Source organism: Malania oleifera, chromosome 11 (assembly GCF_029873635.1).
Source record: "Malania oleifera isolate guangnan ecotype guangnan chromosome 11, ASM2987363v1, whole genome shotgun sequence".
In the NCBI taxonomy this organism is placed as follows: Eukaryota; Viridiplantae; Streptophyta; class Magnoliopsida; order Santalales; family Ximeniaceae; genus Malania; species Malania oleifera.
Window position 1 is genome coordinate 82,940,216 of NC_080427.1, and position 24,993 is coordinate 82,965,208.

The 24,993-nt window shown below is 36.1% G+C and overlaps 1 protein-coding gene across 1 annotated transcript in view; it reads right to left on the reverse strand.

The window, feature by feature from the left end:
* Nucleotides 1–7,126: 7,126 nt before the first annotated feature.
* LOC131168121 (uncharacterized) overlaps nt 7,127–24,993 on the reverse strand; it is a 39,185-nt gene continuing 21,318 nt past the window's right edge. The window contains exons 2-3 of the mRNA XM_058127350.1: nt 9,701–9,854; nt 7,127–7,976 (exon numbers count right to left, since the gene is read on the reverse strand). Of these exons, the coding sequence (XP_057983333.1) occupies nt 7,402–7,976; nt 9,701–9,854 (729 nt within the window). The 3' untranslated portion in view covers nt 7,127–7,401. The remainder of the gene's footprint in view (nt 7,977–9,700; nt 9,855–24,993) is intronic.

The window sequence follows — 24,993 nt, forward strand, 5'->3', positions numbered from 1 at the left end:
CGCCAAAATACCCCTCCAACAGAATTCCCCTCTAACAGACGCCTGTCAGGGAATATTTCTTCATTCTCCCATGTGAATTTATGTTTTTAATTTTTATATTTTTTGAATTTTTAGCTAACATCCCCTCTCTGTTGCTTCTTTTGTGCGCAGGACTTTGGGAAGATGCTTCTGGCTAGCAATTGAGGATTGGAGGGCTTGTATTTTTATTTTTGTAATTATTATTTTGTTTTGTATTTTTTCTTTGGATATGGATGTACCCCCATGTTTATTTGTACTGCAACATTTCTTTGTACCCAGTATCTGCACTTTTTATGCATATATCTTTTTTGTATGTGTGCGCTAGGCTCTTTTGCCACATTCCCTTGTACCTCACAATCATTGGCTACGTGCCCCCTCTTCTTAATAAAATATATGACCTAATTTATGCATTCCAATTTTGACCCCCAAAATCCCAATTTCACAAGTTGACCCACCTCGTAATAAAAAAAAAATGACCTTAAGACTTAACCATAGCACCCTGTTTTGAAATTAAATGACTAAATATTAACATTAAAGACTCAATTCAAAGTTTTGAAAGGCTCAACTTAAGATGTAAAGATCTTATTCGACATTTGGAAGGACTCAATTTGAGATGTAGGATTCAATTTAAAAATTAATAAACTCAATTTCTAAAATGAAAAGAAATAAAGGACTGAATTTCGAAATTTTGGGAATTCAACTAAAAATTAGAAGGATTTATTTTTTTTTAAATTAAAGTTAAAAGAACTCAATTTTGAAAGCATAGGACTTATTTCACAAAAACCTAGCCTAATAAAATATTAATTTTGAAATTACGAGACATCAACTAAAATTAGAAAAACTAGGTTCAAAATGAAAGTCAAAAGGACACATGATTTTTCCTAGAATACTAGAACTCAAATTTGAAATAAAAAGACTATTTTGAAATAACTGGGACGCCAAAAACGGGACTCAAACTTTGAACAAAATTCAATGGAAAGTAACCAGAACTTTGATTTGAAATAAAAAAATCAGTACTTGATCGGACTTAAGATCAAACTTTATTACGTCGGGTCTTCTCAGAAATGACCTGATTAAAATTTGGGTGTCTACAACCTAAGTGATACATTTGAGGTGAATAGTGCATCTCGTCTTAGTTTCATGCTTCTTCCATAAGAGTTTTACTCAACCCTTTAATTGAGGCTATTATTAGCAAGCGAAATGAGGACTAAGCGAGCATGTCTAAATGAGGCGAGGAACATTTTTAGTTACCTATTCCTCTTGCCATTTCTAAACTTACATCTGCTACTTTGAGTGACACTCACCTAGGTCGGTGGAGCCCATGCAAACGAAGGTAATCTTAATCTTCCCCGCCATCTCTCTAGGAATTTTTCTGGTATGTCTTTATGTTGATGTGCATAAAGATTGTACAAATAATATCCAACTTTTACTTTTTAAAAAGAAAAATTTATTTAAAAAGAAAAGAGCAAATTTACCCCTAGTTAGACAAGATTTTTCTTTTTTTTTTTTCCTTTTTTTATCTGTAAAGGTAAATATATTGATCAAAACGAGTATATACACTGTACACTGGACTTACCCAAACAAAAAGGGGGGAAACCAACCCCACTCACAATTGCAATACAATACAATCAAAAGGCGAGACCATAAGGCCTCCCGGATTAAGAATCAAAGTTAATCAAAACCAGCAGAAACATTTTACATCAAAACCATCAGAACATCTGAAAGTAAATGGAAACAAGTCAATTCCCATATTGAGTGAGATATGGAAATTTCTCATACAAAATTCTATATACATGCATCTGAATAAACTTGATGATTGCTTTAATCAGTGTATCTTTTTTCACAAACTTCCTCGTTTCTAAAGTGTCATAAACAGTACATTGTTGAAGCCAAGCAAGCCCTCTTAGCTACTGTTTGTATTTCAGCCCCTCTTGGCTTCTACAATCTTGATAGATAGTCAAGACAAATGACAAAGGGAATTGGAGACAGTGGGTCCCCTTGCCTCAACCCCTACTTCCCCTTAAAGAAACCATGTAGGCTACCATTCAAAGAAATTGAATACGTAGTTGTGGTCACACATTCCATAATCCATTCTACCATTTTATCTAGAAAATTCAGCTTTACCAGCATTTCTATCAAAAACTTCCATGATACAGTGTCATATGCCTTTTTCAGGTCCACCTTGAGCATATACACCTTGGAGATATTCTTTTCTTGGCATATTTTCTCACAAGTTCCTGAACCAGATAAATATTCTCTACCATATTCCTTTGCCTCACAAATGCTGATTGTGCAGGATTCACAATCTTTTCCAGCACAGGATTGATTCTGTTTGCAATAATCTTGGATATTACTTTGTAAAGCACATTGCAACAGGAGATGGGTCTGAAATCTTGTACAGAATTGGCATGCTGGGATTTAGGAATTACTACAATGGCAGTATGGTTCAGTTGCTTGAGCAACTTGCCTTTAACAAAGAATTATTTAACTGCTGCTATGAAGTCTTTACTTACTGTTTCCCAGGCTACCTTGAAGAACCTTGATGTGTATCCATCAGGGCCAGGGGATTTATCATCACCAATACTAAACAGGGCTTCCTTAATTTCTTCATTGGAAACCTCTCTAATCATCTGAGAACCTTGATCAGCATTTAGAATAGGGCCTCAAGCAATAACTCCTGAATCCACATGATCACACTCAGTTTCAGAACCCAACAGTCCCTTATAAAAATTAACAAATTCATCAGCAACCTGGGACAGAGAACCTGTATATTCTCCATTATCCTTTTTCAGCTTTGATATATGATTCCTTTTCAACAAAGCATACAAGAATTTGGAGCTTCTATCACTATTGTTCAGATATCTAGTTTTGGCTTGCTGGGCAAGAAAACTTCTGTTTGCCTGCTCCAGCTTGTCAGCCACTTCTCTTTTTATCCAGGCCTCCCTCTGTAATTCAACATTTTCAAGATTATCATGCAGCTTTTGTTGAGCTTCTCTAAGGTTTTCACAAGCTATTTCAGCCCTGTTCGAAATATGGGAAAAATGAGTTTCATTGAGACCCTTAAGGGGACCTTTCAGAGCTTTCAGTTTCATAACAAGCCTATATAGGTTGAATCCCTGCACTTCCCAGCTCCATGATTTCTTTACTAATTCCTGGAAGCTACTGTGTTGCCCCCACATATTGAAGTTTTTAAACGGTCTCCTTCCCATGTCCTCTTCTTCCAGCAGAGCAACAATGCACGAAGCATGATCTGAGAATATCCCAAGCAGTTGGAAGAAGACCTGAATAACCATACTAGCCATATACCACTCCCTATTAGCCAGTGCCCTGTCCAACTTACACCATGTTCTTCCATTCAACCATGTGAGAAAACTTCCAGCAGAGTTCAGATCACTTAGCCCACATTCAGTGAAGCATTCACTCATGTCTCTTATTTCATAGGTTGTGACATCATTCCCATTCTTCTTCTCAATTGGGTATAGCACATTATTAAAATCTCCTAACAACATCCAGGGATCAGGGTGGCCTTTAGCAAACTCACAAATAGACTACCAGAGAGGTCTCCGAGCCACCATCGTATATAAGCCATACACAAAACTTATATAGAAGCACTTTGAAGTTACCTGACAGCTCAGAGTGCAGTGAATGACTTGAGGATTACTTCTCACTACCTGAATTTTAATCTTCTGTGGATTCCATATTACTACAATTCTTCCAGCTCCATGCTCATCAAAATTATTTATTTGCTTCCAATTAACAAATCTTTTCTCCATAAACTCTTCCAATTTGCTAGATGGCATCTTTGTTTCTAAAATTCCCAAAACGTCTACTTTCTTCTTTTTAATGAAGCTGAGCACCCCATTATGCTTTAGGGGCTTATTGAAACCCCTAATATTCCAACAAACTATCTTCATCTTGTTTTAGAAGGGGGCTTTAACCCCTTTCCAAAAATAAGTAGATTGTATTGAGATCCTTTACCGTTCTTCTTCTTCTTAATAGACTGGAATTCTTCAACCTTCTCCTTTCCTTTGGCTTTCAGCTTGATTTGTTCCTCTATGGAGTTTACATTATCTCCTTTACCATTCTCTCCTACCTTTCCATTTTCCACTGAACCTTCAGCTTTATCTAGAGCAGAGTGTTTTTCATTTTGCTTCTTTAAAGCCACATCTCCCTGAGTCTGAATTACTTCAGGAATTCCTCCATTTGCAGTATTAGAAATACCCTTGCTATCTCGTGAATCATCTTCTGAAGGATCTGCACTATTATACACATTTGCACCATCTCCTATGTGATTCAGAACCCTCTCTGGACTTGCACCAATATGTTGGGTATGAGCCACCAATATACTGCAGTTCTCCTCCGTCAACCCCATCCCCAACATTTTAATTTCTTCTGCCCCCATCTCTGTCCTTACTTCATGAACAGCCTTCTTAGGTTTGTATTGAACACTCAAGGGTCTTTTATAGTCCTCCCTAGGTTTGCAGAAACCCTCGAAGTGCCCAATTGCTTTGCATTTGTTACAGAATCTGGGCAGATCCTCATAAACCACTTCCTGCATGATTGAAATGTCATCCGGGAGCCAGAGTTTAATTCTATGCTTGATCTCCTTAACTGTCTACTTCTACCATAACTCTTGCATATGATAACCTGTCTCCATTAGTAGTCAGCTTATCCATATACAGAGGCCTTCCAATTTCTGAACAAATTCTACCGATGACCACCGAAGTCCAGAGTTCAATAGGGAAGTCCATAAGCTTAACCCACACAGGGATGATAGTTCTTTGCTCCACTCCAAACTGGAAGTACTCCCATAAATTGAATACGGGCCATTCTGGAGGACAATATTAGGTCTTCTTCTCTCTGAAATTTGAAAATAATCCAGCCTTTGTCGTGTTGAATTGAATCTACTCGTACCTTCCAGGAGCTAACAAGAGTATTGAAGGCTGCCTTACCAGGGAATTTCCTAGTGAAGCAGCCTACCAGATGCTTGCTGGATATCCCAACTGAATCAACCATTTCTGAAGCAGGTATATAGGCACCATCCCCATTTGCTTTGAAGGCTGGAACAGGTCCACAGCAAGTTGGATTTCTGTTGTTTGCAAATAGCTCCGCCCAAACTACTCTTTTGTTGTTTCTCACTATTGTTCTCTATTCCTTCTTTTCCTGCTGCTCTTGGATACTCACACCTGGATCTGCTATGACTTCTTCAGGCCTCTGAGCTCTGTCACGAACCGAAGCCACCACATTACTCGGGTCCCCTGAGCCCAAGGTTTCTGTTTCCATGGGCTCCTCCTCATCCCAGGACTTTCCTGCTTCTTCACAACGAGTACAGTTATCCTCTTCACCCTACAAGCTCCTGTCCTCAGCTAATCCCAGCTGATTACAACAAGTGGTGTCCTCCCTCGAACTGCTAGAGGAAGGAGATACATGCAGACCCATCTGCTTCTGGAGCGAATCGAATAACTCCGACGACTTTTGCAGCTCCTTTACCCCTTCTTGAGACTACTTCTTCATGACTTCTCTCTCGAAAGACGAGCGAACTCGGCGAGTATTTCGTGCCTCTTCCTCTTGATCCATTCCTCCTCCTTTCCTCCTTTGATTTTGATAAATCTCAAGGCATCTTCAACCTCTTGCTTCATCTCCAAATCCTTCTCAATCTTTCCTTGTGCCTTTGTCCCAAATTTACAACCCATCTGCAAATTCAAAATTCAATTCTGTGCACAAGCGGGTAAAGGAAAACACAAAAGCGAGATCAACCGAACACTATTGGAGGTTCCAGAAATCTCTCGGACACCACCAGTACTTCGAATCTATCAATTAACAACAACAACAACACACACACACACACACACACAAATCAAAGGAATAATCGCAGCAAAGCGAAGAACTCAGCCCAAATCCGTGCATCCCTTATTGAGGGAAGAGAGCTTCTCTCTCTAGACACGGATTTTCATGAGCAATCTCTTCTTCGACCAAACTTGATTCAGACAAGATTTTTTTTAATCCTTAGCTTGTGGGATTTTATTTATTATACGATTATGTTTTTGTTTGACTGTAAGTCTGCCCGTAGGCATGAAGATTTGGTTCTTCTATATTGTATGAAAAATAAATCAATAAGAGAGAACAAAAATAATAAGCTAAATATTGTACAAAGAGAACTGTGAGCATTTGCATTTACCAACGTGGAGACTTAACTCATAGCATGCTTGCTAATGATAGTTTTTCTTTTTTCTCTTCTTATTGTTTGTTTATACGTTGTATATTTATGAGGAATAATGTTGCAAGGTTAGAAATTTTTTTTTTTTTTATTGCTTTTTAGTGGAGAATTTGGTAATTTCATCAAAAGCTATTTCTTATGTTGGTGGGTCATGTACCTATATTTAGGATTCATCATATATTATAACTAATATAATATCTAAACAAGCCAACCAGAAGTTAATTTGTTAAGGGTTGAATTTCTATATCATTGTATTTGAAAGAATGAATTTCGAATTCTTAATTTGAATTTGAGTGAATTTATACATAACTCTGCATAATTTTGTGTTACATTTGTAAAAATTCACACAAATCTAAATTCAATGTCTCTTCTAGACACGGGGTGAGAGTAAATTTGTTTCATTTCCATCTCTATGCATTTATGATTCCTCATTTATTTGTCTCGTTTTTTTTTTTCTTTTCTTTTTTATGAATTAGAGGTTCATACTGACTTGAACTAGATAATGAGGGGCTGTGCATCTCTTCCCTTGTCTCTTCAGATCCTTTTTATTAGTGCATCTTCATAAGCAATTCAGTATGACTTGTGACCTTCTAATAGGTACTACAGTTGCTGCATTGTGAGAGACTTATAGTTTGATCAATGATGTTTAATTTTAGTATACATTATTAGCACTCCCTTGACCTGATCAAACACTAGCAAAAAAAAGAAACTACGAGAACGAAATACACATTACAATTTAGCTATTATTCTATGCAACTAATGAAAACAAACCCATTTTGAGGGCAAACAAAATACAAGCTTATAACAAAATTGCAACATGCAGCAAAGAAGGGTGTGACTTGGTGACATTCTAATAAGTACTACAGTTGCTGCACTGTGAGAAACTTATAGTTTGATCAATGATGTTTAATCTAGTATACATTATTAGCACTTAATAAATTCACTTCCAAACAATCCCTTAGCCTGATCAAACACAAGCCAAAAAAAAAACTACAAGAGCAAAATACACATTACAATTTAGCTATTATTCTATGCAACTAATGAAAACAAACCCGTTTTGGGGACAAACAAAATACAAGCTTATAACAAAATTGCAACATGCAGCAAAGAAGAGTATCCTTCTATGTAATCTATTATAAACTGTATCTTTGGATATGCAGTATACTTCACAAGTCAACATGGGATGCATGGTGAACACAGATAAACCATTGACCATCAATCTTCTCGAACACATTAGTGGCAAATTGTCTTCCCCAACTGCTACCTTTCGTCTTCACCAATTCCACACAGGTAACATACCCTAGATCACCCCTAACATGAACCTGAACATCTTTCAGCTCAATCTCTAGCGGGAATTCATAGTCTGCCCACACGAACTCCCAGCTTCCCATAACAAGATCATAACCAGAAATCCCACTCACACCAGGATGCACACAACAGACATTTTCAGCCTTTGCCCAAAGGGCTTGCATGGCAGCCAGATCCCCAATCCTAAATGAGTTGTAAAACCGAGCATTTGCTGCCAGTACCGAAGCTTTGCCATCTTCATGAAGAACTCGGAGGCTATCCCTGATTTTTGCTGCTTGAGCATAATTCTCCTCCGCAACCGCAATCTGCAACTCACGCTCCAAGGTTTGCTCATCCAGTATGATACTTTCACCGCTTATAGTTCCCTCCGAATCTTCACTCTTAACTTGACATGGTCTCAATGACATTAAATGGGATATTCGGCCAATATGTGCTGCACTGAAAAAATATAGAATTAGAAAAGCTTGCAACTGATCAAAGCTGAGCAAAATTTCCATTGAACAGACATACAACATGCCTTGCACTCCATGTAAGAGTTTACGGTCATTTGAGAATGGGAAATAACCCCATCCTCAACCCCCCCCCCTCTCTCTCTCTCTCGGCGGGGGCGTGCACCCCCAACCAAAAAAAAGATAACCCAAGATTGAAATGAGACCCTTCTAGCACACCCTGCATTGACTCCCCCCAACCCTGTGCATGTGCACATAGCAACCTCCTCCACAAGAAAAGAAAACGAGAGAAGAACAAAAAAAGTGGGAATTTTAACGGAATGAGATCAGTCTTGAATTTATCTCTGGCGATAGAAATTTCTTGGAAGACAATTCAGTTGAAACAATGAGATGTAACCTAGACCATTACAAGTAATTGACCCAGCCTAACCCAAATGAGACACCAGGTACCACCAACAGGGGCTGTTTAAGGGGAATTTTAGCACCAGACACTGGGATCCAAGCATTTGACATGACAAAAATATATTACTGATCTTTGCTTTCTAGCTCACCAGTCCAGCAAACTTCTTTAAGTGTACTTGAGTACTACTGCGTTTTTTCTTTTATGACTGAATAAATGGGAAAAAGAATCCAAAAATGCTGAAAGCAGAAGGCCAGGCTGTGCCCTCCTAACAATTCCCATAAATGATGCTCCGGGCCCTCCAGAAAAATTACTCAACCAAGGTCCTCAAGTGAAATTTGATTACCTATGTTGACCAAAACTGCAATTATGTTGGCCTCTCCAGCATGAACACATCTGATTTGTATAGTGTAATCATTAATAACTCGCAGGCCACATGTCAGCAATCTGGAGAACCTAGCATACCACTGAGATTATCGTGGGAATTAAATCGCCTTCAATTTGGATTTCCTAGAAATTTAGGCATGTGGCTTATATGAGACCCATATGTAAAACCATAGCCTCAAAAGCAGCATTGCAATCCAACCTAGATTGTTTGCTTCAGATCCTATAGGAATTCAATTGAAGTTGCACATAATGGATTTGAAACAGTAACCTTGCCCAGATATTTTGCATGTTTAAGTAATTGATTTCATTTCCAATTGAAGTTTGTTCCTGTTGAACAAAGGATATAACTCAACAAAGAGCTGAACAGCAGAAAAATACTCCTGTAGGCAGCCATTAGTAAGAAGACTAAATCAAGGCTTTGTTGAGCTGCACTCTGACCCAGTAAAATATAGGCATACAGTGATTTAAACAAAAACTGATGAAATGAGCTAGCTGCCCAGATCCATCATCATTTATTAATACTATGGTCAACACCGCAGAATGAACCAGAAAATATTGAAATTTGAGACAACTAATAAAAAAATAAAATAGGGCAGCCCATTGCACAAAGCTCCTACATATGTGGGGTCCGGGGAAATGGAAGACCACAATGGGTCTATGGTATGCAGCCTTACCTTGCATTTTTTGCAAGAGGCTGTTTCCACGCCTTGTGGAACAACTAATCAATTGGTTAATTCAAACAATATGCAAAAAAAAATGAACCTAGCCAAACTCAAAATAGAAATCAAAGGACAGCTATGATGCACAACCAACAAATAACAATGCTATTCTTCAAGTATTAAACAACAAGAATACAAGCATGAAGGATCAAGCAATTGAAAGCAAAGGTTTACACCGATTCCAAATTGAGAAAGCAATAACCTGGTGTGTGTTGGATTACAGTTCCTTTTCCAAAAGCACATGCAAGAACTGGATTATGCAGTATTGAGGAAGATGAAAGGCCATAAAGCATCCCAAAAGTATCCATGCCTGAGCATGGCAAATTGTTGACTTCCTTGATAGCAAAAACATTTCCCTGCAAAAGCAAGGGTTTTATAAGTTAATTAAATTTTGGGGGGTTTCAACTTAAAAAATTATTGCAAACAATTCAAATTTCTGTAAGCAGATAATAAAAACGGAAAATTAATTACGTCCTCCCACTTTATGCTCAATCATCATGTGCAATCAGTCGAGCAGTTGATCAAATACTTAAAAAAGATAAATAATTAACTTGGAAGCATTAAAATCAAAATCTCACTTCAACCTTTGATCAAACAAAATACCTGTCCTAGTCACAACACTCCAGGGACGTTTGTTTGATCTAAAGGATCTCTAAATAGAGGTTACTTTGAATTAGTTCACTAAATAAGGGAATTCGACCATACATCAAAACATCTGGTGGCAGCTATTAATTTCCTTAAAATTGATCAAAGCAAATTAGACACATTCCCGTGTCTAAACTGGTAAGAGGGAACATTTGCAATATTTCCATTTTTACCACTTATGAAAATTAACAAAATGACTTAATTCCAACACCAAAATGAAACTTGCTCCCTCCCACAATCCACATACATGAGAGGCTATAGTCGCTACCCATCTAGCACCTGCTCCCGCCATCCCCTCCAAGCAACAACATGCACTAGCTTCCCCTTTCCAGGTAGCTTCTTCATTTTCTAACAATTCCTCCGCTGTGCATGATATAATTCCAACACCAAAATGAAACTCGCTCCCTCCCACAATCCACATACATGAGCCCACCCATCTTGTACCCGCTCCCACCATCCCCTCCAAGCAAGAAGAAGAATAATAATAATAATAATAATAATAATAATAATAATAATATGTGAGCATTTTCCAATTTCAAAGCCATAAAAACTCATTAATAATATATGTGTGTGCCAGGAGTAATGGCACACAAAATTTCATGATCCGTGGCTTTAAAAATTTCTAAAATTAAGGGTCTGTTTGTTGTTGTTTTCTATTTTCTACTTCTGTTTTTGCACAATGAAGAAATAAATTATAAAAACACATGTATTTATGTTGCTAGTTTTCTATTTTTGTTATCCATTTTCAGCTGTTAGCAAAAATCTGAAAACCGAATTTGATGGTTTTCAGTTATTTGGATTTTAATATTAAGAAAGGTTCTTTTTAATATATCATTCATTTTATACACGCTTTTTAATTAAAATTAAAATAAAATTATCATATGAATTTAAATTTAATAAAAATAAAAAATAAAATCCACTTACAAAATATTTTTCATATTTTTCAATCGTCATGCACACTAATATCTTATTGTAAATTCAATTTTAAAAATATAACAATTAAGTAAAATAATTATAATAATTTTTATTTTATTATAGTATTGTTTTTAATTTGTATTATCATGTAATTTTAGTATTTTAATCATATTTTTGCAATATTATTTGAGTAAAGAGGAAAATGAGCATTTTTAATTATATTTTTAAATTGTTTTAGTTTTAGAAACATTAACCAAATAGGTTGCTAGCTTCCAGGTTTTAGTTTCTGTTTTTAGTTTTTAATTTTTGTTTTTTCTTGGAAGAATTAAGCACCAATATATTAAAAGGAGGCAAAATAGCTCAAACACAGAAGCAAAAATCAACAAAGAACAATTACAACAAATTGCGAAAAATAAGACAACTTAAAAAAAAATTCACTCTCATGCATCTACTTCTAACATCAAAGATAAATTTGGTTTGAGATCTCTATAGGATTCACCAAAACATGATCAAAGATCTAGTGATTTCTGGCTTTCCAGCAGTAATAGATGAAAGAAGCCCATACAATCTTACAAAACTCTTCATAACAAAAATTTCTCAAAGAAGATACTGAATTTATCAATAACATTGAAGTTTCCATTTGAAGTTTTCTTCCCAACACTTTGAAGCCCCAATAATACTGAATTCATCAATAACATTCATGTAAATTTTCCCAAAGATTCGAAACTGAAGAAAATATGATCTCTATTTTCATTTTCTTCCAGGCAGGCTTTGCATTTAACATCATTGGCAGGGCCAGCCTAACCATTAGGTGGCTGAGGTGTTCGCTTAGGGCCCCAAAGCCCCAAAAAATTTGGGGCCCTCAAATTTTTTTTTAATATAATAATATATTTTTGGGGCCCCAAATTTTTTTTAAAAATAATATTAACATTATTTATTATGTTCTCTTCCCATACATTGACTTCCCAACTAACAAATAAATGAAATTGTATTTTAAAATGTAAAATAAATGCAATTTAAATTTTTTTTTTTCAAGTCTCATTGACTTCCCAACTAACAACTTTATTATGTTTCTAACTATCTATTACTCTCATCTCTTTCTCTTAGCCTCTTTAAAAAAAATTTTCATCTTTCACACTCTCTCTCTCATCTCTCGGTCTCTACGATTTTTGCTCCAGCTCTTGTGTTCATCATTTTCGAGCCTCCGATTCTCTGTAATTTTCATCAACCCTAATTTTGATTTCAATATTTGTGCATTATCTTTCTGTTATTTTCACTCTGAATTTTTTTTCTATTTTTTCTAGATTTTGGAAGCTTTGAGGCTAGAACGTTGTATCCGGCAAGAATCCGATATCTCTAAAGTCTTGCTCGTTGATCGATTTGCAATAATAATAATAATCAGGTTATATTATTTCAATTTATTATTTCTATAGATTTATTAAATTTATTTTTATTTGTTTACATAATTTGTCAATTTATAGTTAGTGTTAATTTTAAAATTTAATTATGTCAACGAGAAAATATGAATCCAGATACGAAAAACGAAAAAAGAAAAAGAAAATATTAAGGTTCCTGATTAAATCATTCGCCTAGGACTCCATATTGTGAAGAGCCGGCCCTGATCATTGGTGCCACTCCATTTGATGACTCTTTCAAAGAGTATTCAATCTGTTTTAAAAGCCAGCCAAAAAATAAAGGAAAGCCTTGGAATCTGAAGTTTAAACCAAATAGAACTGTCCCACGTACTTTTATTCTCTTTAGATATAATAACTTCCACAACCGAAGCAAAGGAAAAATCCCCATTTGAGGCTAAATTCCATGTAATTTTATACTCAGAATCTTCATTTAGACAGAAGAATTTTTTATTTCAAATCAGCAACATTTCTTGATATTCTTATCAGCCACTTCCAATTATTATTGTTGATAATAGAACTTACTTGAGCTTTGATTGAAAGCCAACTTTAATAGGAAGATGTTCTCCAAAATAATTCGAGAGACGGCTCTGACAGTCCCAGTTGTCAAAACAAAAGGAAGTCCAATCTGCCAAAGATTACAAACCCAAACCTCCATCCAGAGGTTTACATAATCTTTTCCAGGTGACTTTAGAGCTTTGATAGTTCCAGTCATTCCTATGCCCAAGGAAATTTCTAAATTTCTTCCCAATTTCTTTAATGACAGATTTCGGGATAAAATGAACAGAAGGCCCAGTAACCAAAGATGCTCAGTAAAATTGTTTTTATGAGCTGTAGTCTACCAGCATAAGGAATTTATTAGTCCAGGATTGGGTTTTAGCAGTAATTTGTTCAACAAGAATTTCACAATCAACTTTAGAAAGTCTTTTAGTTACTAACGGGATTCCCAAATACTTTACAGGAAGATTTCCTTTTGGGAAATGAAACCTGCAGAATATTTGCTTCTACATCAGCAGGGATAAAAGCACGAAAAAATTCAAACTTATCTGAATTACATTTAGGGCCAGTCAACTGGTAGAATAAGAACAAGGAATTTTTTATACCGATGGCAGAACCCAGATTCCCTTTTGCCAGAATCAACAAATCATCTGCATAGCTTAGGGGGTGTTTGGTATCACAGTCAAAAATTAGATAAACGAAAACCAAAAATCAGAAACTAAAAACTAGAAATCAGCAACCTGTTTAGTTAACATTTATAAAACTAATACAAATTAAAAACATAATTAAAAAATGCTCATTTTCATCTTTAAATCAAATAATATTATAAAAATATGATTAAAATAATATAATTACCAATAATACACATTAAAAAATTACTATAATAAAAATAAAATTCATTATAATTATTTGACTTAATTGTTCTACTTTCAAAATGTACTTCACATAAGAATTTTATTGGACATTACAATCGAAAGATAGTAAAAGTATTTTGTAATTGAATTTATTACTATTTTTTAAAGTTTAAGTATATTTTTAATTATACTTAAATTCATATAATCATTTAATTTTGATTTTTAATTTAAAAGTGTATAAAATAAATAATTTAACCCAAAAAAACTATTTCTGGATCTTAAAATTTCTGGCAACAGGTTGCCATTTGCCAAAACAACTAAAAACCATAAATTTTGGTTTTCAGTCTTTTGAAAAATAGCAGAAAACCGATAACAGAAACAAAAAACTAACATAAACAAACGTGTTTCTATAATCTATTTCGTCACTCTAGACAAACAGAAACAGAAAATAGAAAACAGCAACGACACCAAATAGACCCTTAGATTTGCCAACCCAATTTTCCTACACTTAGGATGGAAAGAAAGATTTCCATTTTCAACTGAAAAAAGGAGATATGAGTAAGAACTTCCATCATCATAACAAAGAGGTAAGGTAAGATTGGGTCACCCTACAAACCGCTTTGACCCTTGAAAAAACCTTCTACTAAGCCATTGATCAAAATTGAGTATGAAGGAGAAGAGATACACTCCCTTATCCAATGAGTAAAAATAACTGGAGTTTCAATATAGTCGAGGAGCTGAAAGAGAATTCCATTATTTTGGTTTTTGGTTCTCATTTTTGGTTTTCTTTTTCATAATTTTTTACAGTGATACCAAATGACCCCTAAAATAATAGGTTTTATTTTTTAACAAGAAAATATATTATTTTATATTTATAATTATCAAATAAGCATATGACCAAAAAAAAGTATTTAAATTAAATTTCAAAAGATTGATTTATGCAATTACCTCTTAATTTAGCAAACAATTCTATTGTATACACTTGAGAGGGTTAAAATAGAAAAAATAACACATTCAAATATTACATAGCAAACAATTAAAATAATTCCCAATCCAAATTCATTAACTCATTCAAGTTAAAATTTAGAATTGGTTAGAATCAAATTTAAATTCAATGTTCAATGTTTAATACTTAATTATACCAAACATCATAGACAACTGTCGAATGTTCTATTTTAATTATTTAGATAAATTCACTCACAAGTCAGGAATTACAGCTTTGACAAATTGATTTCTTTTTTAAGGCTTTTAGCCAACCATGGATTATACATTTTTATTAAGAGATTAAATTTTTTCTTCAACATTTGTAGTATCTATTGGATTTGTACACATCTACAAAGCACAGCCCACATGCCAAAATGACAATTATTTTGCATTTTTTTTTTATATGTATATTGTTGCCTCAAAAACTTCAAGATAAACTATGCCCTCAGATGCAGCATTTTCACTCAAAAAGTGCTTGCTTCATTAGTCTAATATGATGAAGGAAATTTGGTAAATGTAATGCATGATGTTACCTCTACCTACTGCCTGCTGGAGGGTTTTGGATGTACTTTCGAAGTTGACATTGACTGATTCAAACTAGAATATTTGTACAGCTTAGTAGCATCAATGTTAGTTCTTGGTTCTTATTTGCCATACTTTTGACTCCAGTGTCCGAAATTGGTGGAACTTCCAACATTTCATTTTTCAGTGGTGATATTTTCATAAGGAAAGACAAATCCCGAGGATTCTGGACTTGGAACTAGCACTCCTTGTGGAGTCTTGACATATTGCCTGTGCCCATGGAAGTAAGTACATCTATAGGAAGACCTGCCCAAGAGAGATGGGAGCAATCCACTCACTAAAGTCTTATTCTAAATGAGTCCCATATAAGCAAGGATATTAGAGCTAGAGGTTCTATCCCACAACATGACAAAGTACTATGTTAATGCTATAAAGGAAGAATTCATCAGTTCCGATTAGGCTTTAGCCAGTATCCTACTAAGCAAGCTAACAGATATGAATTTTTACAGATCCAAGGGTCTGCATGAGAATGCTACGGAATGAGAGGCATTACAATTTTAAATCTTAAGCAGATTGAGGTTTCTGGGTCATTATTCCTTGCCCATTTCATTCTCAACTGCCTTGCCCATTTCATTCTCAACTGCCTTCCTCCAGAATATGAACCATTCAAGATTTCAAATAACATAAAGAAAAAATGCTCTGTTAATGAATCAATCAAAATGCGTGACCAAGAATAAGAAAGATTGAAACATCAGTCATGAAAGTGTTCGCTTGATGACTCATGGAGGGGGCAGGAAAAGAGAAGCACTGGAGCTTCCTTCATTAACGAAGAATAGAAAATTACCATTCAATATGGCAATGAAGATATTTATTTTTCTACAAGGGAAAGGGAGATGGCAAATGATGTCTCCTGCACCTTCACACATGGCTTGAGGCAGAATAGCAGGATATTGACCACCAATGTTCAATTTTCAATTCCTTCTGGTTGAGGCTCATTTCCCAAAGCTTTTTCAAGTTTTAAAGACTTTGGAATGGACCTAGAGTTGGGCTTTTAAGCCAATTTGACCGTTGATTTCTTTTTGCCCTCCCTTCCCACAGGCTTCTTCCCCTGGGCCCCCATGTCAGCCCATTGCTTTCAATTCTTCTTCAGCTTTGGAAGGTCCATGTGCTGCAAACTCCTTTAAAGCTCCGGTAGCTTTGGGACCCTTGCTAGAGCAAGTCCACAGCATCCACTCTGAAGTATCTTCCCTCGCACATTAAGGATTTTTTTGAGCGATCCAATAGTGAGTCCTTGAATCTCAGGAAGATGAAGACTGCCCCACTTTAGTTCCAGCCCCGAGTCCTGGACTTAATAACTTGCAAGACTCTGCCACACCAACCAACACCCCCCCCCCCCCCCCCCCCCTGGCCAAAAAAAAAAGAGAAAAGGGAAAAAAAAAAGATTTTTGAGGTTTTAAAGGGACTGGACAGTGGACGCCAGCAAAAACCTTTTCAAATAACAGACTTCTGATTGGGTACTTTGAAAAAAGAGGATCATTAGCATAGGCCTGTTTGGTTAAGGACCCAAAAATGAGTTTCCATATTGTTCTTTCTGAAAATAAGAACAAGGGATTGTATTATGTATTTTTTACGCTCATAAACAAGCTGGTTAGCTGTTTTTGAAATTGTTTGCGGAAATGAAATTAGTATAACTGCGTTTGGTTAAGGAAGATTGAAGTGGCAATTTGTTTTTTTACATTAAAAAAAAAAACTGTATTAAGAAAGGCAAAGAATTACAAACTAAAAGAGGGATAGAAACCCTCAAGGAGAAATATAAAATAGATAAAATAAACTAACAATAAAGAAATAAAAAATATAAGGAAACTAAATAATAAAACCTCTCTTTAACTCCTTTCTGTCATAGTTTACCGAACAGTTCGGATTAGCTAATTCTGGCTGGCCTTGTCTTTTCCTTTTACCCTCCATCCAGCAGAACTTCATTACCTCCTGGATCAGACATCCACATTCCACAGGCCCACCTTGTCCAGAAATTGCTAAGCTTCTAAGTCTTTCCCATTCATCTCCTCCCTGGAGTAGGTAAAATCCCATCTATGCACAGCCATTCATTGCTCATCCCATCATCCTCAAAACAGGAATACCCTAGAGACCTTCCATTAGAGATGAAGGCACACACGATAAATCCAAGTGAATCAGATGAAAAACCAGAAACATAGCCATATTTTTCCCAAAATTCATCCAGGAGCAGACCACCATCATGATCAAACCGACTAGTGTCAACACTTTCATTCTCTGATACATCACAAAATTTTTCTTCTCCTTTCCTTTACTAACCATCCCATCTATGCCCCCCTTCAGACCACTCAAAAATCCCACAATACACAAACTTCCTTCAGCATTTCTACTGAAGATTTTTTTTCCCTTCTCCCATCAGACTCCCCTTGCTTGGAGTCAAGAGTACCTTTTCCAACACCCACAGCAGCCTCCTCAGCCTGCTTTCAGAGATAACCTTATTACCACTAACATTTTCACACATTCTTCCCTTCCCAGTAACCTTATACCCCAGATCAGCCCCTTTACTCTTAAAAAATCCTCCTCCATCCTTTATGATTCTTAATCACAACACCCCAAGAACCATTTGCTAATGGCTGTATGCCTCTCCCACTGAGAACAGGGAGTTTTCAGCCAGCCTCCCACGCTCACCATTATGCCTGTCACTTGCACTAGTCTGCACAGATGAAGTTCTTGTAATCTTCTTTCCAGATTGGATGCTTCCAAAAAAAGCCCGACCCCTGTGCAGTATCCACTTTTCCTAGCCTATTCACATGCCCAGCACTCTTTCTTAATAATTTAGAGTATTGACCTTAAAGGATGCCCATCAATATTTTGGGCCCCTTCCTATAAATCCCCAGAAAGGGCCTCTGTTTTTTTACCCTCCAGGCTGATCCTCCCCTCTTCAGACGTATTCTGCGGCCTACCATAAAATAAGTCAAAAGTGCCCTGGTTTTTATTGAAAATCCATTGGACATGACCTTGGGCCTGATCATAACTTGAGATATATAGAGATTGGGCCTGCTCACAACTTGGGCCTGTTCACTCAACAGACCACCTCAAACATTTGGAGCATTTGGGAAGAACATTTCCCCAAGGTTTGTGAGAATCTTCTCCCTAGGCCTATCTCAGACCACTTCCCCATCCTCCTTGATACGGGAGGTATTAAGGAAGTGCCAACCCCATTCTGATTCAAAAACAAGTGGCTCACCATGATGGTTTTGGTGATCTGGTTAAATAATGGTGGTCTTCTCTCAATTTCGAGGGTCAAGTCAAAATTAAAAGGCCTAAAGGAAAATTTAAAATGGTGGAATAAGAGTACCTTCAGGAACATTCAGATGAAAAATAATTCAATCCTTAATGGTTAAAGGACCTGGATGGTAAGGAATTTGATCAAGGCCTCAACACCAAAAGTAAGGCAAGATGATTCTCACTTAGGGAAGAACCAGCTGATGACATTTACATGGAGAGAAATCACTTGGAGACAGAAACCCACAGCTCTATGACTAAAGGAGGGGAATTGGAACACTAGTTTAGTCTATCAAACAGCAAATATGCATCACAGGTTCAGCACTTTGACGAGAATTGAAAATGAAGTGTGTGTGTGTGTGTGTGTGTGTGTTGGGGGGGTGTTGTTACTGAAGTGGAGGGTATTAAAAGTGGCATTTGTGATTCCTACAAAAATATTGGCACCAATTCAGAGACTTGGAGACCATCAGTAGATGGCATTACCTTCAGCACTCTGAATTCTTCCACAGCGAGAGCGGCTTGAAACCTTCAATTTGGAGGAAATCTATCAAGCCATTAAATATTGTAATGGAGATAAAGCACCTGGCCCTGATCGTTTTACTATAGCTTTTTTTCACAGCAAATTAGGGATGACTCAAGCAAGACAACATCAGCATTTTTTATGAATTTTCAAGAATGGGAAGATTTGTTGGCAGCATTAACTACACATTTGTTAGCCTGGTACCTAAATTGGGGCTTGCAAAGTTAAGGACTTCTACCCCATTAGTCCTTGCTGCAAAGCAAAAGAAAGCAATCCTGGAGGTTATTGGCATCAGCATGCATTTGTAGCAAGCAAGCAAGCAGATCATGGATGCAGCTGTTTTTGGTAATGAAGTTGCTGATTCCTATAGCAAGGGCAGGAAAAGAGGGATGGTCTGTAAGAAGAACATGGAGAAGGCTTTTGATAATGTTAAATGGAATTTTCTCCAATTCTCAAAGGAATGGCTTTTGGAGATCTTTGGTGTAGGTGAATCCAACAATGCATTTCAACCCCAACTTCTTCAGTGCACAACAATAGCTGCCCATCAGGCTTTTTTCGCTCTTCTAGAGGTCTAAGGCAGGGTGATCCCCTGATCCACTCTTCCCTTTATTGTTTACTTTGGTTATGAAAGTGTTCAGTCTCATGCTGACCTCAGGAGGAGACCTTCTCATAGGACTTAGTGTTGGATCCAATGGAAGGGAAATGAATGTCCACATCTCCTTTTTGTGAACAATACCATCATTTTTTTTTTTTGAAGAGGATCTTCAGAAAATGCTTAAGTTTGAAGGAGTCTCAGACCTGAAGGTGAATTTGGGAAAAAGTGAACTCGTTCCAAATGGAGTCAGCACTGTGGGGAGCTTCCTTGTGGGTCTTCTGGGCTGAAGCTGAGAGATTAACCAATTTCCTACCTTGGTCTTCTCCTTGGACCTAAAGACAAATAATTTCAGGATCCCATCTCTGAGAGATTTGAAAGAAAGCTAGCTGGTTGGAAGACGAATTATTTTTCTAAAGGTGGGAGACTTAAAAGCACCTTAACAAATCGCCCAGTTGTTCCCTTTTTCCTATCCCTTGCTCAATTGCTAAAAGGTTAGAGGGGATTCAAAAAAGATTCCTCGAGGGGAGTTTGGTAAGGAATTTGAGTATCATCTTGTCAAATGTGAAGCTGCTTAATAACCTATTAGACATGGAGGCTTAAGAATCAAATCTCTCTCTACATTCAACGTAGCACACTTCTTGGGAAATAGCTTTGGAGATTCATGAAAGGATCAGCTTTGGAGGGGAATCATCACTTCAAAAGAAGATTGTTAGCATGATGGTTGGATCATTAAAGGTGGGATTGAGCACATGGAGGATTTTGGAAATCCATCAAGTAAGGGTTGAATGATTTTTTCTCCTTCACCAGCTTTCAAGTGGGGAATGGTGATAATATTCTTTTTTAGCATGATATATGGTGCAGCCATTCTCCCATTGGCATTGAATTACCTTCCATTTTCAGTTTGTCCAGTTAAAAGGATGCCCTTATCAATAATCATCTTCAAATTTCTGACCAGGACTTTTTTCTGAAATATCCCCTGGATTAGAAAAGCTTTGGATTGGTAATACTTTTCTGGTACTTCATAGAAAATCCAAGTTTGAAACTCTGTTAATGATCCCACATGGATCCTGGATAAAATTGGTAGATTTACGGCCAGGTCTTATTATACAAAAGTCTCCACAAGCAAAAATTCACAGTAATTTCCCTGGAATCCAATTTAGAAAGCTGCAGCCCCCACAAATGTTACTTTCTTTGCGTGGGAGGCAACTCTTGGGAAAATTACCTGCAGAAAAGGGGACTGCCACTCATTTTTTTTTTTTAATAATATAAGAAATTACATTAGGTAGGGAGAAAAGAAGGTACAACGTGCTGGGATAAGGAGTCCACCGTAAAAACAGAAAATAAAAAAATAAAACAAAAAACAGAAGATCACAACATGAAACTAGACAAATTTAGCCGAGTCAACCACTTTTCAAACCCTTTCCATCATAATTTATCAAACTCTTCAAATTCGCTAATGCCCTTTGACCCTTCAATTTACGACTTCTGCCACCACCAAGCGAACCTCATTTCCTCCAATATCACTCAACTTTAAATCCAACTTATCCAAAAGATCCTGAGCAGCAAAGTCCTTCTAGGGAATTTCCTCCACGGGAGTAGGCAATATTCCATCCTTGTGCTGTAAATTGTAGGCCAAACCTTTTTTTTCAAAAAATACACTCACTCAAAACCTTCCAATGGGGCAGGATGAACATAAGAATGTATCCATATTATTTTTCAAATCTCATCCAACAACAATCCCTTCCCCCACCACCACAATCAAATACACTAAAATCATCACTATTTGAATCCTTTCGGACGGCCTCACATTAACAGATACTTTTTGTGTTTGGAAAGTGTTGAATCTATTGATCCATCCTCTTACACTACTCCTGGACAAGAATCCATCGGGAGTTGGCCAAACAGAAGTGGCCTATTGCCAAAACTGTGAAAGAAGATATGTGAGCCTGGAAAAGTATTGTTCCAGCAAGGAGAGTGTTAAAGCTTGATATTCATCGTAGGATGACAACCTAATAGCTTAAGCTTTTAGGTAAAGAGGTAATCTAACATGGTATCAGAGCTGGTTACCAAGAGGTCCTGGGGTCTAGTCTTGTTGCCCGCATTTATTGTGTGGTATTTAAAAAACTATTGTATTCCCTGTAATGGGTGCCATTATCGTGTGTTTATTTCTCCACATGCTGTCCGGCTGCACATGCGGGGGAGCATTAAAGGTTGATAAACATTGTTGGCCCACAACCTAATAGCTTAAGCTTTTAGGTAAAGTGATTATCTAACAAAGAGGAAGAAATCTTTGTCCCTCATAGCCTTTGAAATCTTTTGGTTTGTTCAGAGAGAAAGAAATAAAAGAACTTTTTAAGGATTGATCACCCCCATGCATATTACTAATTACCAATGGGCTATTACTGTGGCCAGATAACATAATGGTTTATTTTTGGTTGACTCCACACCACTAAAATTAAAATTAAAAAAAAAAAAAGTTTTATAGGACGGTTATAAAACCAGCTATGCTATATGGACCAGAATGTTAGGCAAGTAAGAAACAACATATTCAAAAAGTAAAAGTGCTTGATATGTGCATGCTAAGGTGGATGAGTGGTGTAACATTAAAGGATAAATCAAGAAACGAACAAGTTCACAATAAGTTAGGCATAGCACCAGCTGAAGATAAAATAGGAAGAGGCAACTTAAAAGGGTAGATCGTTTATCATACAAGGATTGTAAAGTTATCCCAAGTGAAAATTTAACCTCACAACATGGATTTTTAGATTTTGATAAATGTATTAAAAAAAGGAAGAGAAGTGATAAAATAAAAAACATCGAAAAAATGTAGAACCATGAAAAATTTTGAAAAGTATAGAGTGGCGAGAAAAAGATGCAAAAAAGATTGTTAGTGAAGCTAAACATAGATCATTTAATAATTTATATGCTAAATTAGATAGAAATAATGGGACAGAGATATATTTAAACTTTCTAGAGAGCTAGAGAAAGAAAGAGTAAGGACTTAGGTAATGTAAAATGTAAAAAAAGTGAAGATGATTTTGTCTTGGTTAAGGAAGAAGATATAAAAGAAAGATGGCGAAATTACTTTAATAAGCTATTTAATGAAACCAAGTAGAAGGCTTAAACTTAGAATTGACAAATGAGGAAAAAACTAAAAATATGAGATTTATTGACAAGATTAGAGTCAACAAAGATAAATTCGAACTAAAAAAGATTAAAAAAAAATGGAAAAGTTATAGGGTCGAATAACATTCCAATTAAAGTTTGGAAATGCTCATGTAATAACGGATTATATGTTTAACTAATTTATTTAGAAAAATTATAAAAACAAAGAAAATGACAGACGAATGAAGGAAGAGCACTTTAATACCTATATACAAAAATAAAGGAGATATTCAAAATTGTAATAACTATCGTGGAATTAAACTTATGATTCATACAATGGAACTATGGAAAAGGGTTGTTGAACAAAGATTAAAGGTAGAAATGAAGGTCTCACAAAATCAATTTGGCTTTATGCCTGGGAAATCTACTATAGAAGCTATATTTCTTTTAAGAAGATTAATGGAAAATTTAGGGAAAATAAAGGGGACTTACATATGGTATTTATTGACGTAGAGAAATCATATGACAGGGTACCTACGGAAGTTCTGTGATGGGTTTTAGAAAAAAAGGTGTATGTAGTAGGTATAAGATGTCATTAAGGTTAAGTATGATGGAGTAATGACTAGTGTTAGGACTATAGGTGGAGAGGCTAGATAATTTCCAATCACAATATTTGTACATCAAGGATCTGCTTTGAGCCTTTATCTTTTTGCTTTAGTGATGGATGAACTGACTAGGAGTATCCAAAATGAGGTTCCATGGTATATATTGTTTGCAGATGATATTGTCTTGATTGATTAAACTAAGGGTGGAGCAAAATCTAAATTAGAATTATGGAGAGAAGCTTCAGAATCTTGAGGCTTTAAAATAAGTAGAAATAAGACAGAATATCTGAAATGCAACTTCAGTCATAGTAGGAGGAATATTGTAGACAAAGTTAAACTTGATGATGAAGAAATCAATACCACTAGTAGATTTCGATACCTTGAATCTATTATGTAAGTTGAAGGAGCAATTGAAAAAGATGTAATACATAGATTTAAAGCAGGTTGGATAACATGGAGAAGTGCTTCAAGTGCTTTAAGTTTTATAGGATGCCTGTAAGACGAGCTATGCTATATGGGTCAGAATGTTGGGCAACTAAGAAACAGTATATCCAAAAAGTAAAAGTTGTCAAGATGAGAATGCTTAGATGGATGAGTGGTATAACATCAGAAGATAAATTAAAAAATGAACATATTCGTGGTAACTTAGGCGCAGCTCTTGTAGAAGAAAAGATAAGGAATGGGTAACTTAGATGGTTTGGGCACTTACAACATAGGCCACAATCCACATAGTGTGCCAGTGAGGAAGAGTGAATTAGTTAACTGTGAGGAGCAATAGAAGGGGCAGGGGTAGACTTAAAATAACTTGTAATGAGATAGTGAGTAAGGATTTAATAGCCTTAAATTTGTCGAAGGAAATTGCCCATGATCGCATAAATTGGTGGAAAAGGTTTCATGTAGCCGACCCCACCTAGTAGAACTTAATGCTTGGTTGTTGTTATTGTTGTTGTTGTTGTTGTTGTTTGTTGTTGTAGTCTCTAAAAAACCAAAAACTATTTTTAGTTCTCTGCTTTTGGTTTTCAAAAAATAGTTTCCAATTTTTGTAAATCAGTTTTGCCTCTAATTAAGAAATGTAGGAATGTGCTAAATATATAGTCCCATGAATAAATGCAGCTTACGAGAAGAATAGCTTCAGTCTTTCAGAAACCCAACAGTAGCATAAACCCAATTAGTGTCGCTGAAAGGAAATCTAATCAAAATTTTTACATTGAAGGAAATTGACAAAACAAAAGCAGAAAAATTTTATTGAAAAATGGAAAAAACTCAACAAGTGCTCATTGGCAAGCTCTGGTTGTAGATTCAACAATAAGAAAAAGTCATAGCAGCAGTCAATATTCCCCATCTCAGGCCAGCTCCCTTCCCTCTATAATAATTTGGGTCAGTCCAGAATAACGAGAAAAGGGCAAAAGAAGAAAGAGAAGAAGGTCACAGACAACCATGGAGGTTGAAAGCTGATTGCAGAAACAAAATGCAAGGTGCTCCCTCCAAACTGATGGCTACCAGATCTGACCATGGATAGTCATACATGATACAACCACTCTTA